The sequence below is a fragment of the Dipodomys ordii genome, unplaced genomic scaffold (assembly GCF_000151885.1).
Source record: "Dipodomys ordii isolate 6190 unplaced genomic scaffold, Dord_2.0 Scaffold1, whole genome shotgun sequence".
Lineage (NCBI taxonomy): Eukaryota > Metazoa > Chordata > Mammalia > Rodentia > Heteromyidae > Dipodomys > Dipodomys ordii.
The window spans coordinates 39,390,992-39,408,800 of record NW_012267217.1 but is presented as its reverse complement, the minus strand read 5'-3'; the positions used below and the strand labels follow the sequence as shown (position 1 = coordinate 39,408,800).

General features: G+C 39.2%; 1 protein-coding gene across 1 annotated transcript in view; it reads left to right on the top strand.

Moving 5' to 3' along the window:
* Positions 1-7,539: 7,539 nt before the first annotated feature.
* The window catches only part of Ica1l (islet cell autoantigen 1,69kDa-like), a 30,542-nt gene continuing 20,272 nt past the window's right edge, over positions 7,540-17,809 (top strand). Inside the window, exons 1-3 of the mRNA XM_013010457.1 lie at positions 7,540-7,701; positions 11,574-11,646; positions 16,060-16,183. Of these exons, the coding sequence (XP_012865911.1) occupies positions 7,540-7,701; positions 11,574-11,646; positions 16,060-16,183 (359 nt within the window). The remainder of the gene's footprint in view (positions 7,702-11,573; positions 11,647-16,059; positions 16,184-17,809) is intronic.

Below are 17,809 nucleotides of genomic sequence, written 5' to 3'. Positions count from 1 at the left end.
TGGATACTGTATTTTCTTTTTGAAACAGGATCTTTTGTACATAGCCCACACTGGCCAAGAACTCATCATGTAACTCAAGGCTGCCTGTGACTCCAGTCTTCCTGCCTCATCTTCCCAAGTCCTAAGATGACTTTTTTTCCCCCCTGTAATACTAAGGATTGAACTCAATGCCTCACAGTTGCTTGAAAAGCATAGTACCTCTTGAGCCACTCATCAGCCCTTTTTGTGGTAGTTATTATTTTTTTTTTTTTTGTCGGTCGTGGGGCTTGAACTCTGGGCCTGGGTGCTGTCCCTCAGCTCTTCAGCTCAAGGAGAGCGCTCTACCACTTGAGCTACAGCGCCACTTCCGGTTTTCTGGTGGTTTATTGGAGATAGGAGTCTCACGGTCTCTCCTGCCCGGGCTGGCTTTGAACCGAGATCCTCAGATCTCAGCCTCCTGAGTAGCTAGGATTACAGGCGTGAGCCACCAGCGCCCAGCTGTGGTAGTTATTTTTGAATTAAGTTCTTGCTCTGTGCCCAGGTCATCCTAGATAGTGATCCTCCTATTTGTGTTGCTAGGATGACAGATGCTTGCCACTATGTCCAGCCAATAAGATGGAGTCACAGCTGGACACCAGTGGCTCACGCCTATAATGCTAGCTACGCAAAAGACTGAGATCTGAGGATCACATTTAGAAGCCAGCCCAGGCAGGAAAGTCCATGAGACTCACATCTAAAACAAACTACTCAGAAAAAGCTGGAAGTAGCACTGTGGCTCAAGTGGTAGAGTGTTAGCCTTGAGCACAAAGAGGCCCACGGACAGCATCTAGGTTTTGCGTTCAAGCCCCAGGACAGCGCCCCCCCCTTCTCACCCCCAAAAGAGGTGGAGTCTCCAGCACTTTGTCCACTCTGACTTCCAACTACCATTCTTCACTCTCTGTCTCCCAAGTACCTAAGATTACAGACTTGAGCCACCACACTCAACCCAGCTAGTTCTCAAATTTTTTTATTAATTTATTTGAGATTTTTTTTAACACTAAAGTAACACAATATGTTTACAACATATTTTTAATTATTTATTTATTTTTTTGGGGGGGGGTCCAGTCGTGGGGCCTGAACTCTGGGCCTAGGCACTGTCCCTCAGCTCTTCAGCTCAAGGCCAGCGCTCTACCACTTGAGCCACAGAGCCACTTCCGGCTTTTTTCTCTTTGCTTATGTGGTGCTGAGAAATCGAACCCAGGGCCTCAGGCATGCAAGGCAAGCACTCTACCACTGAGCCACCTTCCCAGCCCTTAATTATTTATTTTATGTTTTACATAAAATGAGCCCAGAACTTTACCCATGCTAGGCAGGTAGCTACAACACTATCTCCCTTGCCCAAACAATTTTTAAATCTTTTCCAGAATTGTAGTTTGTGGGGTTGTTTTTGTTTGTGTTTGTGTGTGTTAAAAAACAAAAACAGGAAGTGGTGCTGTGGCTCAAGCAGTAGAGTGGTCACCTTGAGCTGAAGAGCACAAGGACAGTGTCCAAGCCCAGAGTTCAAGCCCCAGGACCGACAAAAACAAACAAAAAAGAGTCTTTCTATAAAGCCAAGACTAACCTCAAACTTGTTATCTGCCTAACCCAGCTTCCTGTTGGACTACAGGAGCACAACTACCGAACCAGCTTGGGAATTTTGATCTTTGAGGATTTTAGACTTTAGGGATTTTGCTTTGGGACATTTCAACATTCTGGAATGTGATGTTTGGGATGTTCTCTAGGCATTATAGCCCAAACACAATTTGGAGAGTCATTCCTTGGAGATACTGTGAGTTCAGTTCAGGCCACTATATGAAAGTGAGGTGGACAACTTTTGGGGTTTCCCACTGCATATAGAAATTCCGTTTATACCACAGTCTGTTAAGTGTGCAATAGTGTCATGTCTTAAAAAACACATATTTTAATTAAGCTACTTTATTACCAAAAATGCTAACAATCACTTAGTCTCAACAAGTCATTCTTATTGCTAGTGAATGGTCTTCACTAATGGCTGCTGACTGATTAAGCAGTGGTTGCTGAAAATTGGTGTGGCTGTGGCAATTTTTTTCTTCCTCATCTTTTTTTTGGCAGGGGGTGAGGAGTGAGGAGGGGGAGACAAGGTCTCATGGCTCAGGCCTGGATTTCTGTGTTTCCTGAGCAGGCCTTGAATTTATGGCCCTTCTGCTTGGGATTCCAGACAGACATTTATCACCATGCCTGGCCATGCTGTGGAAATTAATGAAATTCGCCACAATAAATCGTCAAATTTACCAAATCTTTCTTTTAGGACAGATTTCTTTGTAGCAAGAAATACTGTTGGACAGCATTTTACTCACATAGCACTTCTCTTCTTGGCCTCCTGAGTAGGTGGGGCTGTGGCATGCATCACTGTGCCCAGCTTAGCTGAAATACTTTGAAAGGATTTATCTTTTTTTTTTTTCAAGTAAACTATGTAGTAAATAGATGTGCTGCTATCCAGGCTCGTTGTTCCATTTATAGAGCATAAGCAGAGGAGACTTAGTATTAAGGAACCTAGGATTTTCAGAATGACTGATGAGCATTGGCTTCTACCTAAAGTCACCAGCTGCACTAGGCCCTAACAAGAGAATTGTGTTGTCTTTGAAGCTTTGAAGTCTCTCTGGCTATGAAAAGCTCTAGATGGCATCTTCCTCCAGCAGGAGTTGTTTTGTCATTGGAAGTCAGTATGTAAGCTTAGCCGCCTCATCAGTGACTTGCGCCGGGTCTCCTGCATAACGGCTGTAGCTGCCCTGGCAGCACTTCCTGCCTCATCTTGCACCTCTGCTTGCAGCTAATGTTCTTCTGTAACTCCCTTCTTCCCTCTGCTTTTATAGAACTGAAGAGTTGGGGCCTTGTGTGACTAGGCTTTGGCTAAGGCAGACACAGACCAATAAACCCTTCTCCCTATCAGCAACATGACTGGCTCCATTTCTCATCTGCCTTTTCACTAGAGCAGCACTTTTACTTGGAGAATGTTTCCTCTGTCTTTACAGCTAGACAGTTTAGCATACAATACCTAGCTCTGGGACTACTTTGGCTTTCAACCTGTCTTCTCAACTAAGGTCAGAATATTTGATAGATTAAAATCCCCATCATAAAAGCAACGCTAGAAAACAGTAAGACTAATTTTCCAATGGAAGATCAAAATAAAGCCATTTTAAGCGTGCAAGGACTCACGGAAATTACTTGAGTCTCTCTTTTTGCTGAATAAGGGTGATACAGTAGAATAAGGACCCTCCAAAGATATCTCTTATTCTCCTAATTCCTGAAACCTAAGAATGTGTAAGCTTTTGTGGAAAAGTGAATTTGGCAGATGTGATTAAGAATCCTGAGACAGGTATCCTCTTCTGGGTGGGTTCAGTGTAATCACAAGGATCCACATAAGAGAAGCAGAAGGGACAGAAGAATGTCATAGATGGATTGAAATATGCTGTGCTGCTGTAGCTGTCTTCCTGTGCCTGGCTTATTTCACCTTGCATAATGTCTTCTAAATTCATACACATCATCACAAATGACCATTCTTTTTATGGCTGAATAGTGCTCTATTATACCATATATTCTTTAGCTATTTCATGATGCACTGTTAACATTTATTCTTTTTTTAAAGTTGGGAATTGCTATAGGGAACATATACGCTAGGCAAGAACTTTACCATTGAGCACCACCCCAGCTCAAATGTTAGCATGTCTAGGAGTACCTTGACCATGAATTCTCTGAAGTCTTATCTGAAACTGTCTTTATTTTTCTCTTCAGTTTTTATATTTTTAGAATAAGGTGTGGCCAAGTAGATCAGGCTACGAGTAGGTCTCCTTCCTTGCCTTATGATTAGTGATCAGCAAAGGTCTTGAGAAGGCTTTGTATATAGATTTGGGAGATCATTTCCTCTTTGGTTCTTTCCCAACTGGGATATTACTCCTGAATTATTACTGGTTATTCTGACAACCTTGAATTCTGACATCTGATTTCGCAAGCCTGAAAGACTTTGCTTTCTTCCTGTTCTGCCCACAGTGGCAAGCAGACTTAATAGTACCCTCAGCTAAACTCCACAAACATATAAACCTCACCTGGGCAAATTCTCCCTCCCAGCCACTGTTTGTACTTGCCAGGGAACGTGTGTTCTCTGCAGGCACTGTAGCTTTCAGAGAGAAAAGGGAGGAGCCATTTCTTTAACAGCTGATCCTCATATTTTATACTGGATAAATTGCTAGACATAATCTGGAATAGAAAACAATTTCATCTTTCATGGAGATGAGAGAGTGGTAAGAGTGCAGGAGTATTTGGTCTGACTTGTGTCAGTGTGGAAGTCAACTAGGAAAATAAGTCTGCTGACAACTTCTACATAATCAGGCCTGTAGTCAGTTTAGTAGACAAGATAAATGGCTTGTCATACAATTAGACTGATCCTCATGAATGTTCATCTAAGAGCTTCTGGTGAACTGAAGGCTGTTGAGAGCACTGAAAATCAGAAACTGGAGCAGAGAGCATAAATGCAAGTTTTCCCCAAAACTATGTGTCACACAGTTTGGTATTTATATGGAATCCAAGCTCCTTAGGAACCCAAGATTAAATTCTCTCTTTTCTATTCCAGATTATGTCCAGCCAAGTTATCCAGGATAGCATATGAGGATCAGCAGTTAAACGGCGACTGATCTGGATTGCCCCAGAACCTAGAGGATATATATCCAAAGGAGAATATTCACAGCGTATGTGAAAGAATGGCCACCTTGTGGACTTTTTGAATTTACCTCTGTTCTAGTTTACACTTTTTATTTAAGTCTACTTTACCTGATACTTTATATTTATTTGGTATATCTCAAACCATTCCTTTTTTTTTTTTTTAATTTTTGCTGATCCTGGGGCTTGAACTCAGGGCCTGAGCTCTGTCCCTGAGCCTCTCTGTGCTCAAAGCTAGTGCTCTACCACCTGAGCCACAGCACCACTTCTGGCTTTTTCTGTTTACATGATACTGAGGAATCAAACCCAGGGCTTCATGCATGCTAGGCAAGCACTCTACCACTAAGCCATGTTCCCAGGCCCATTCCTTTATTTTATTTATTTATTTATTTATTTTTGTCGGTCATGGGGCTTGAACTCTGGGCCTGGGCGCTGTCCCTCAGCTCTTCAGCTGAAGGCGACCGCTCTACCACTTGAGCTACAGCGCCACTTCTGGTTTTCTGGTGGCTTATTGGAGATAGGAGTCTCAAGGTCTCTCCTGCCCGGGCTGGCTTTGAACCGCGATCCTCAGATCTCAGCCTCCTGAGTAGCTAGGATTACAGGCGTGAGCCACCAGTGCCTGGCTCCATTCCTTTATTTTTATTCCTTCTGTGTCATCTTGTTTTCAGTGGATCTCAGAAAAGCATATAGTTTTGTGTGTGTGTATGTGTGTCTTAGTTTTATATGACTAGCTTCTCAGTATTTAAAAGGAAGTCTGTGTTGACCATTTAAAATAACTAACTGATCTTACTCCAGCATCTTGGTTTATACTGTTTGTTCCATTGCCTTAGTCCTCCCACTCCTCTTATTCTAGCTTTCTGCTAATTTTTCCACAGCCTTGTTTTGCTCCTAGTAATTTATAAATTAGAAATCCTATTTTTATTTAATTAGTAAGCACTTCAAAGGAAAAAGGAAAGAACCCTCTATTTCTTTCCCAGTATGAGGATTGCAGTCATACCATTGATGCTCTAGAAATCATGGATGAGTCACATCCTTGCCTTTTGTTCCCAGTCTCAGGTTATCAGAATAATTTAAGCTTTGAGTCAACTATTGTTTCCTTTTATACATCTTCTAAGAAATACTTTTCACATTTGCATTTCTTTAAATCTATAACATCCTTAGATGTTAACTATTTTAGAACAATTACTTAGATATACTTTTTTTTAGACAGTCATGGGTCTTAGAACTCTGGGCCTGGGTGTTATCCCTGAGCTCTTCAGCTCAAGGCTACTGTTCTACCACTTGAGCCACAGTGCCACTTCTGATTTTCTGGTGGAGATAAGACTATTATGGATGTTCCTGCCCAGGCTGGCTTTGAACCACAATCCCCAGAGCTCAGCCTCCTGAGTAGCTAGAATTATAGGTGTGAGCCATGGGTGCCCAGCTTAGACATACATTTTTGTTTTTTTTTGTTTTGATTTGTTTTGTTTTTATCCGTTGTCTGGGCCTAGGCGCTGTCCCTCAGCTCTTTAGCTCAAGGCTAGCGCCCTATCACTTGAGCCACAGTGCTACTTCCAGCTTTTTCTGCATATGTGGTGCTGAGGAATTGAACCCAGGGCCTCATGCATGCGAAGCAAGCACTCCACCACTGGGCCAACTTCCCAGCGCAAGACATTTTTTACATGAGGAAAAAGTATCTTATTTGAATATATATAAAATAAATTGTTGACAGATAAATTTAGCAAACTTAGTTATTAGATATGAGCTATACTTACCAAGGGATATATGTATCTTCTTTTTTTAACTCTTTTTTTCTAGTCCTAGATCTTGAATTCAGGGCCTAGGCTCTGTCTCTGAACCTCTCTGTGCTCAAGGCTAGTGCTCTACGACTTGAGCCACAGCACCACTTCTGGCTTTTTTTTTGTCCATCGTGGGGCTTGAACTCTGGACCTGGGTGCTGTCCTTCAGCTCTTCAGCTCAAGGCAGCGCTCTACCACTTGAGACACAGCACCACTTGTGGTTTTCTGATGGCTTATTGGAGATGAGAGTCTCACGGACTTTCCTGCCTGGGCTGGCTTTGAACTGCAATCCTCAGATCTCAGCTTCCTGAGTATCTAGGATTACAGGTGTGAGCTACCAGCACCTGGGCTTTACTTCTGGCATGCATTCTAGGCAAGCACTCTACCACTAAGTCACATTCTCAGCCCCTATTTGTATATCCTGAAGTGAACATTTTAACAGCTGTACTCTACAAATTGTTGGAAAAGTCGGCGCCACATTTTTAGATTGATGACTATGTCCATCTCTATTTCTTTTAATAACCTCAATATTGAAGGTTTTAGTTTTATTGATGTATTCAAAATCAAGGCTTTTATGTGATCTTTAGAGAAAGGTACGTTACTAAAGTTTTGCCTCTCTGAAAAAAAATTTTAAACTGTATTCACTTACATAGCAATTGTAACTACAAAAAATTTTCTTTAGGAATATATAAAAGTATATATACAAGTTTCTTTGTTTTACAGTATTATTACAAAAGTAAAAATTAGAAACTAACAAATGTCTTTCAGTAAAGATTGGTCAAATAGAATTATTCCCAGACATAATTGCAAGATTGTAAGTTTTATCACATTTGTTACCTAACCAAAACTAATACACATCATTAGTCTTTTTTTCCCTACTTCTTTTTCAAGTTACAATTATAACATACATTTATACCATACAAATACAAGCATGGCATGTCTCTGAACATCAGTGTTCCATTTAGTACCTTTTCACTTTGTCACTGATGTTAAATATTGACTAGCTAAATAGATACTAATTATTGATTTTTAAGATGAAGAGTAATTTTAATCTATTTGTTGTAGTTACTCCATGGATTCCTTTGGGCAACTCAGACCACAAGATAACCAGTCAGTAGTCAGCAGAATGCAAAAGAAATATTGGAAAACAAAACAGGTCTTTATCAAAGCAACAGGAAAAAAAGAGGATGAGCATGTGGTTGCATCCGATGCTGAACTGGATGCTAAACTTGAGGTAAGTTTGAAAATTCTGTGTCCACGAACTGGTTGTTCTTTTGTACAGGGGAGACTATAATAAGCTTTTACATCAACAATTGTAGATAAAGGCATGATCACAGAATCTTTATTTTCAGCTCTCAATCAGAGCTTCTAGAGAAGAGGTCACAATTCTCACAACTGAAAAAAATCACAGAACTGGTAATATGATTAGATATCTAATAAACTAGGGTAATTTCTCTAGGACATGTAGTTTTAAAGCTAAATACTAGTGAAGTAATTGAAATAATATACTCATTATTATATTGCTTCTGTTCACTCATTCATTCTTGTCGTGCTGAGGCTCAAACCCAGGGCCCAATGCTTTTAGGCAAATGCTTAACCACTGAGCTACATCCCCAGCCCTTTGGAGTTTTTGTTGTTGTGTTTTGTTTGGTTTTGTATAGGCTGTACCACAAACCCAGCTTGTGTCTGTTATTAAGAGAAAATATTATTGAGGAACTTTTTTCTATATCGTGGGACTTGAACTTAGGGCCTGGGCACTGTCTCTGAGCTTTTTGTGTTCAAGGCTAGTGCTCTACCACTTTGAGCCATAGCATCACTTCCATTACTGAGGAATTTTAAATAAAAGGAATAACTGCCCTGAAGCAATTTAAAACCTACAAACATTTATACTGCTAACTTAAAGACAATCTCATGTAAATTAATGAAAAATACTGAAATTTTAAATGCAGATTTACGCATACCACACACATATTAACTCTTAGACATATTTTCAAGGAGGAGTTCTGTTATGATTAGAATCTAATCATTATGTTGGGATTCTTAAAACAATAGAGCCAATTAAATATTTCTTGGTTTACTAAGTATTTTCATTTTTCCAAATGTGAATAAACCTATGTCACTCCTGTAACAAAATATGGAAATAAGCCAAGCACTGGTAGGTCACACCTATAATCCTGGCTATTACGGATGCTGAGATCTGAGGATTATGGTTCAAAGCCAGCTCTGAGAGACCGTTATCTCCAATTAACAAAAAGCCAGAAGTGAGGTGTGGTTCACATGGTAGAACATCAGCCTTGAGTCCAAAAGTCAAGCAAGAGTGTAAGGCCCTGAGTTCAAGCACCAGTACTAGCACCAAATGGGGGTGGGCAGGAAGAAATAGATAACAAGTTAACAAAGCTTTGTTGTTTGTGTTGAAAAGTATTTCTCTTATGATTCAGTAGTAAATGTAGAAAAGTGACTAGTAATATCAGTTATTTTAACACTAAGACAACTTGTCACCATTTCACAGATATTATTTATATTGTCAGATAATCTATAGGTGACATACTTTATATTTATTGTAAATTTGTCCAATAAACAAATTTTGGGAATAAAACATGAATTTTCTCCCATATTTGTATTATTTTTAAACTGTAGAAATATTTTCATTGTATAAATAAAAACTGTAGTAAGTCCTGCAATACTTATGGGGAAAAAAACCATAATCACTTCATCCTAATTTTTTACATTCTTTTAAATTATTTTCTTCCATAAACACTGTGTGTCATATATGTTGTCAAATGTAATCTACTTTTTTGTTTGTTGTTTGCTTTTTAAATTCACTTTGGGGTAATAGTTTTGTCCAAGGTTTTGGATGAGCAGCACTTTAAAACAAATTGGCTTGGTGTTTTTAAGTTAATCATATGCTTAATAAATATGTGTTTTTTGCATTCAAAAAAATTGTGTGTGTGTGTGCATGCATGCATGCATGTGTGTGTGTGTGAAAAGAGAGAGATCAAGCCAGTACTGGGGCTTTAACTCAGGACCTTGTGCTTATTCTTGCTTGGCTTTTTTACTCAAGGCTGGCTCTCACGAGTCACACCTCCTCTTTGAGCTTTTTTGCTGGTTCTCTCTTTTTGGCTCAGACTGTGATTCTCTTCCCTACACCTTCCTTGGGTGGGATTACAGGTATGAGCCACTTTAGGATTCTTGATAATATTGGAAAATAATTTTTGATAATCATTGAGTTAATATTATACATTGTCAAGGTCTTTTAAACAATGAGGCTGGGGGAGGGGAAAAACAATGAGGCTGCATGCTAAAAAATCTATGCTACTTTATCTGGGAAAACTTTTAAGTTTATGTGTAAAATTATGTGTATAATGTTTTTGTCTCTAACTTTCATGTGCTTAATTTTGAAATGAGAGTCTACTGTGTATTTTCTGTTATCATTTAGCAACCATTGTAAGAATTAAAAAGCAATTTTTTTATTTTAACTTATAGTTTAACTGGTTAATAAAAACATGAAATTTAACCAGACAAGGATGGCTTAGGCCTGTAATCCTAGCAACTCGGGAGGCAAAGATCCAAATATCAAAGTTCAAAGCTAGCCTGGGCAGAAAAGTCCACAAGACCCCATGTACAAACTAGCAAAAAGTTGGGCTGGACCTATTGCTTAAGTGATAGAACATCAGCTGAACAAGCAGTGAGAAGTGCCCTTGACTTCAAAACCTAGTATCAAAACTTACAATAAAAGCTGAACTTATTAGTGGGGCACTATGTAATCTTCGACATGTTTAATACAGAATCAGGTTGAACATATCTTTTCAAACATTCATCATTTCTTTAGGGTGAATATTTCAGAAATCCTTTCTCTGGCTTTTTCAATCCTGTAGTACATTATAGTTATCTATATTCATACTGTATAATAGAATACCAAAATTTTAAATGTATTTTTATAGTAAATCTAATGTTTTGCTTGGAAGATGTCAGAAAAAGTCAGACTCAGAGTTAATACACTTTGTAATACTGTCTTCTTTTTTCAGCTGCAGCTGGTAGTATTTGATCTAGTTTATATTAGATACACCTTTTTGTTGTTTAGTTTGTTGTCGAGTTTAGAACATATTCTACAGGTATTTTTAATGGTCGTGGGGCTTGAACTTGGTGCTTGGGTACTGTCCCAAATCTTTTTGTCAAGGCTAGCGCTCTACCATTTTGAGCCACAGCACCACTTTAGATTTGCTGGTGGCTAATGGGAGACAAGAGTCGCCTGGACTTTCCTGCCCAAGCTGGCTTTGAACCATGATCCTCAGATCTCAGCCTCCTGAATAACTAGGATTATGGGCGTAAGCTACCAGTGCCTAGCTTATTCCACAGATTTATCTCATGTTTTTATTACTATTTTTTCCAACTCTTTTACAGAAAATTTAAATGTGCTGTGTACATTAGAAGTAAAACAAAAACTGTCAAAACAGGAAGAGTAGATATAACGCTTAAAAAGTAAATGCATAGGGGGCTAGGAAGGTGGCTCAGTGGTAGAGTGCCTGCCTTGCATGCATGAGGCCCTGGGTTCGATTCCTCAGCACCACATAAGCAAAAAGAAAAAAGCCGGAAGTGGCGCTGTGGCTCAAGTGGTAGAGCACTAGCCTTGAGCTGAAGAGCTGAGGGACAGCACCCAGGCCCAGAGTTCAAGCCCCACGACTAGACCCCCGCCCCCCCCAAAAAAAGGAGACACATAGGGCTGGGTCCCAGTGGCTCATGCCTGTAATCCCAGTTACTCAGGAGGCTGAGATCTGAGGATCGTGGTTCAAAGACAGCCCGGGCAGGAAAGTCCGTGAGACTCTTATCTCCAATAAACCACTAGAAAACTGGAAGTGGCGCTGTGGCTCTAGCGGTAGAGCACTCGCCTTGAGCTGAAGAGTGCAGGAACAGCGCCCAAGCCCAGAGTTCAAGCCCCACAACTGACAAAAAAAAGGAGACACATATATACTTACAAGAAATATTTCACAGCCCAGGAAAACTTAATATTTATAAATAGATACTTGCAAGAAAATGTTCTGGTTTATAATTACCTGTAAATTATATGTATCATTCTTTAAATTGTTCTGATAAAATTTATTTTTCAAGGTTTTTCATGCCATTCAAGAAACATGCACAGAACTTCTGAAGATAGTGGAGAAATATCAGCTGAGACTCAATGGTATGACATTTAGTACCTGATGACTCCAATATAATGGGAAAGTAGCAGTATATTAAACTATATTATGAGTAGTTTTATGGCAAAATATGAGTATTTATGGTGACCTGTTCTCGCATACTCCTATCTTTTCCTTTTTCAGTTCATTCAATTCTCTGACACCTATTCATTATGGTGGTGCCCTATTGTCTTGCTTAGAGTATTAAGTACATTTGCTTGTGTCACATAAAATCTCTTTCTTGGCCCCTATAGCCAACCCCCTTCCTCTGCTCCTCTGATAGAAAAATTTGACACAACAGATTTTGCAGTCTCTATTTGTCCTCCTGCTTTATCTTATACTCACTGTAGTCTGATTTTCATCTCTACCACTCCAAATTTTTTTGTGCGTGTGCCAGTCCTGATGCTTGAACTCTCAGGGTCTGGGCACTGTTCCTGAGGCTTTTGTGCTCAAGACTAGCACTGTACCACTTGAACCACACCTCCACTTCTACCTTTTGAGTAATTAACTGGGGATAAGAATCTCATGGACTTTCCTGCCCAGGCTGGCCTCCTGATACAGGGATACAGGTGTGAGCCATTGGCACCTGGCTCTATACCAGATTTCTTTTTTTTTTTTCCCCCACCAGATTTCTTCACTTTGCTGTCACACAACACACTTCCCCGGCTTTCCACTTAAACTTCATTCCTTCCTGCCTCTGCTGGATTCTTTTCTCTTCATGACCTTTTCTGTTAACTCAACCTTAGTTTCTCTTCTCTTGCTTTAAGTAAAGTGACCTAATAGATGTGGCAAGCCCTTACTGAACTATGTTGATTTCTTTCACAGCAAGCATGTCTGTATAGTGGACTCTCTTAACTTCCCTTAGCTATCTTGTGAAGGGCATCTTTTTAATGAGGTCTTCCCTGAACCCCATGTCTAAAATGCAACCACTACCTCCTTCATAACTCCCCCTATGCACTTAACAATATTCAACATTTTATAACACTGGTATATACTCTAAGGACAAAAAAATTGTCTTTTTTTATATCTGTGTCCTCCAAACTCTAAAATGTCTATTATAGTCAATATTCACTAAGGATTTACTCAATGAATGGTTTCTTTTAAAGCTGTATAAATTAACTCTTACCACTTTACAGTTAAAGCCCATGCACTGTCCCATTAAAGAAAGAAGTCTAATATGATATGATCACTCTAGTATTTTTTGTGAAACTGACAGGCCTATATTCTTTTCCTAAGAATAATAAACAAGTTTTTGTAATAAAATAAGAGATGTTACATATAGTATTGAGTTTGGTATACTAATATAACTCTGAATTCCTACAAGTGAAAAACACTTAAAATAGACCAAAGCAAGGGTTTGTAGAAATTGAATATATAGGGGAAAAGATTTTTTTTTAGTCCAAGGAACGACTTTTAAGGAATGAGAACAGCATCCGCAGAAAGAAGAGTTGGTAACTGAGTCTAATAGGGGATAAAGGAATAAAGAAAGTTTGGAGTCAAATTACTAAGCATCAAAATATTTGACCTAGCAGTAAAAGGTCACCATAACCACTAGACCAAGGGAATCCTATAGGAATGAAAATGTTAAGAAACATTGACAAGTTTGTATGCCTTGAATTTTGCCCTTAGATCAATAATCTTTTTAACATTATGAAGGGATATTCCAGAATAAAGAAAAGATTATACATATATAAACTTCACTCAATGGTTTCAGTTTGAAATTGTGTATAAATGTGTGATTTCTTGGAGACTTGCACTAATCTTTGGTTGGTAATAATAGTAGACAAACATGGTAGATTTAGACAGTAGAGTGTTTTGAGTGCTGGAAATTAAATCTAGGGCCTCCTGAATAGTAAGCATTTGTTCCTTCAGTGAGCTACCCTAGCCTCCAGTGTTCTGCATTGTTATGAGACTCACTTGGCTGGGGATGTGTCTGTAGATGTGGGAGGCAGGTTGTAGCACACATTCATCTCCTGACCTTTCTGCAGTGATAAAGGTAAGACACAGATTCAGTGATGACTTATGCTCAGGTGATACTTGATAATGAAGTATTTCAGCTTCTCAGCTTTTTTTTCTTTTTCAGAGCTGAGATCCAAACTCAGAGCCTAGTGATTTGATTGATTTCAGGGTAAAATTCAAAGCATACAAACTTGCCAATGTTTCTTAACATTTTCATTCCTATCACAGGATTCCCTTGGTCCATGGGTTGTGGTGGCCTTTTACTGCTAGGTCAAATATTTTGATGCTTAGTAATTTGACTTCAAACTTTATTCTTTTATCCCCTATTAGACTCAGTTACCAACTCTTCTTTCTGCGGATGCTGTTCTCATTCCTAAAAGGTCATTTGTTGGACTAAAAAAAATCTTTTCCATTGAATTAAATGCCCAACCCCATTTTCTCAGCTTTATGAACCATCAGAAATGATGAATATTTGTCAGGTGTCAGTGGCTCATACCTATAATCCTAGCTACTTGGGAGGCTAAGATTTGACAATCATGGTTCAAAGCCAGACTCAGCCAGAAAAATCTAAAAAACTTTTATTTCCATTTAACCAGCAAAAAGCCAGAAGTAGAGGTGATATGAGCAAAAAAGCTAAATGAGAGCATAAGGCCCTGAATTCAAGTACCCAGTACCAGCACATACACACACACACACACACACACACACACACACACACGAAAATGAGAGGGTTTTTTTCCCCTAATAGTTTCATTGAGGCATAATTTATGAAGTTCTGACTCAAAGGTAATCAAGTAATCAAAATATTAAACTAACTCCCTAGATCCAGTCCTCTCTGGTTCAGTTTGGTTATTCAGGATATGGCACAACTGTTATTGTTCTCATGAAACATGGCACTACAGAATATGTAGGCATCCTACGCCATTACGGCATCATGGAGTCACTTTGTAGACACTCAGGAGCAGCCCAACGGTGAACCAGCATATGAGGAGGGCTGAGCTCTGTTGCTACCTCAGAGAGACCCGGGTTTTTTTTCAGTTCTTAACTTTGGTTTTCTGTCAATGATGAAAAGTTAAATGAGGCCTGGAATTTGTATTCACTGTAGCTCAATTGAAACACTTCATAAAAGCCTTTTTCCCCTTCTCCATCTCACAGAAGCTACATTAGATCAGTGTTCCTGAAACTCTCTATACTCAGACCAATGTTTTGTTTTGTTGTTTTTTTTAAAAAAAAATTCTAATGTGACAGTCTGCAATAAAAATGAAATTTATAATGTTTAAAATTTTAAAATATGCCAAGAAAACTTCATTTGGTGTTTGTGTGTGTGTGTGTGTGTGTGTGTGTGTGTGTGTGTGTGTTGAGGTTGAACTCAGGGTCTTATACATGCTAAGCATGTGTTCAATCTATGGGTTGCATGTCTAGCCCCATAATTTTTATATGTTTTTTATTGTAAAGATACTGTACAGAGGGGTTACAGTTACATGAGTAAGGTAATAAGTACATTTCCTATCAACCATTGTTACCTCCTCCTTTGTTTTTCCCCTACCATCCCTTCCTTCCCCACCGCCCCAATTCCTCCTTCCCCCTCCCCTAATTTTTATTATTAGGTTTAACCTCTATGAAATACTCATGCAAATTAGTAAAGTCTCTATACTGTTTCTCTCCATTTCTTTACTTCTCACAGTTTGGTAATATATATTCTAGACTGACTTTAGTCCATGGGCCACACTAAGTAGCAGTGTACTAGAAGACAGCCTTTAGAGTTTCTATAACAGAATTTGGATATCTGGGCAGTCAGAAATATGAAAAATGAGGAATATGCATAAAAATCTAGAAGAAATAAACAAGTATAAATATAAAACAAATGCCTTGCAAAAGGCAATGATCTTAATGTAGAGCTGCACATTTGAAAATAAGCTATACTAATTTGTGTCTTTGGTTTGTTATTTGTCACTAATAACCAGTTTTCCCAAAGCAAGATCATTGATTCACTGCATCAAAGCCATCTGGAGTGCTTGTACAAAAAGCACATTGCCAGACCAATACAATCAGAACCTTTAGAAATAAAGTCTGGGAATTTTCACTTAAAAAGTCTCTTGCTGGTTGCCAGTGGCTCATACTGTAATCCTAGATACTCAGGAGGCTGAGATCTACAGATTGCAGTTCAAAGCCAGCCTTGGCAGGAAAGTCTATAAGACTCTTATCTCCAACTAACCGACAAAAAAGCTGAAAGTGGAGCTGTGGCGCAAGTGGTAGAGTGCTAGTCTTGAGCATGAAAACTTCAGGGATAGTGCCCAGGCCTTGAGTTCAAGCAGGAGGCCCATCATCCTCCCCCCCACAAAAAAAGTCTTTTTTTTTTCTCCAAATAATTCTTAGCATAGATTGCTATTGCTGTGAGAATTATTTCAGCTTCATGTGTGTAAACAAATGATGAAACAATTGTGTTTTTTTCCCTCTAGTTATGTCAGAGGAAGAAAATGAACTAGGGCTCTTTTTAAAGTTTCAAGCAGAACGTGACACAACCCAAGCTGGCAAAATGATGGATGCCACCGGCAAGGCACTCTGCTCTTCAGCCAAGCAAAGGTCTACCATAGATTTTCACCATCCTTCAATCTGTAGCCAATATGACACTTGTAGCATATGTATTTAAATGAGCATATTCTGAAAAAAAAAGTTACTAATCAGTCTAATAAAGGGTTAAAAAAGAAATATATTCTAGTATAGAATTGTTTTGATGCCTAGCTCTTAATTCACTCTTAATGTTTCTGGTTGCTTAATTCCTACAAATAGTCTTTAGGCTTGTATTTATATTTGTTGTCATTTGGTGGTACTGGGGTTTGAACTCAGAGCTTTGAGCTTCTTTACTTACTTGCTTCAGCTGGCACTCTGTCACTTGAGCCCTTCCTCTAACAGCCAGCTTTTTATTGGTTGTTTTGGAAACAGAAGACTCACTTGGATATTTCTGCCCCAAGCTGGATTTGAGACATGATTCTCCATATAGCAGTGTACTGTGTAGCTAGGATTATTGGCATGAGCCACCAGTGCCTGGCTGTATTTTTATTTCTTGAGTGGTTTAATAATATAACAAAATGACAAAAATCACTATTTAAAATATGTATATTCTACTTTTCCCTTAAAAAAAACCACCACCCTCTTTTTTTGGGGGGGGGGATCTGGTCGTGGGGCCTAAACTCTGGGCCTGGGCACTGTCCCTCAGCTCTTCAGCTCAAGGCTAGCGCTCTACCACTTGAGCCACAGCGCCACTTCCGGCTTTTTTCTTTTTGCTTATGTGGTGCTGAGGAATCGAACCCAGAGACTCAGGCATGCAAGGCAAAGCGCTCTACCACTGAGCCACCTTCCCAGCCCACCACCCTCTTTTTTAAAAGGGCTTCCTGCCTGCCAGAAAAAGGGCTGTATCTTACCCCTAGTCCTTCTTCACTTCACGTGGTCATAGTACTACCTTTGGGTATGTTGGGACTTCTTTTAAATGTAGGAGTCTTTTCTTTCTTAGTTACATAATTCCCTTCCATTTATTATTTCACCATTTTTTAGCATTAAAGTACCTGTTATAAAGAACATCCTGTAAGTAGTAATTATTAAGAATAGTCCAAATATTGCCAGGTGCTGGTGGCTTGTGCCTGTAATCCTAGCTATTCAGGAGGCTGAGATCTGAGGATCACAGTTCAAAGCCAGCCCAGGCAGAAATGAGACTCTTATCTCCAATCAAACACTGAAGGAGATGGAATTAGAGCTGTGGCTCAAGTAAGAGAGTTCTAACCAATCGAGGCCCTGAGTTGATACCCTAGGACTGGCACAAAAAAAAAAGTCCAATATTTGTATTTCAGAAAAAAAGTGAAAATAGATCTTCTCAGGCCCACGATGATGTCAAGCTTCGGTGCCTTTTTTCTGAAGCAGCATATCAGTGTAAAAGTCTTGAAAGAAGTGGGAGAGAGTTCAGTGTCACTGAGTTAGGTTTGATGTATGTTTTTCATGCTTGTGTGGTTTTTTTGTCCCCATCCTCACAGGCTAAAAATTCCATGCTCATTAGTTCTGTCATCTTACCTGTTCTTCTAAACTTATTTCTCTAAACTTGTCAAATGAAAGGTCTTATATGAACTACATTATACTTTATAAATGCAGTCCTTTGTCACCCCAAGAACTCTTTTTCTAAATGGCAGATTTACCTGCCTGTCAGGTACATGGATTAAC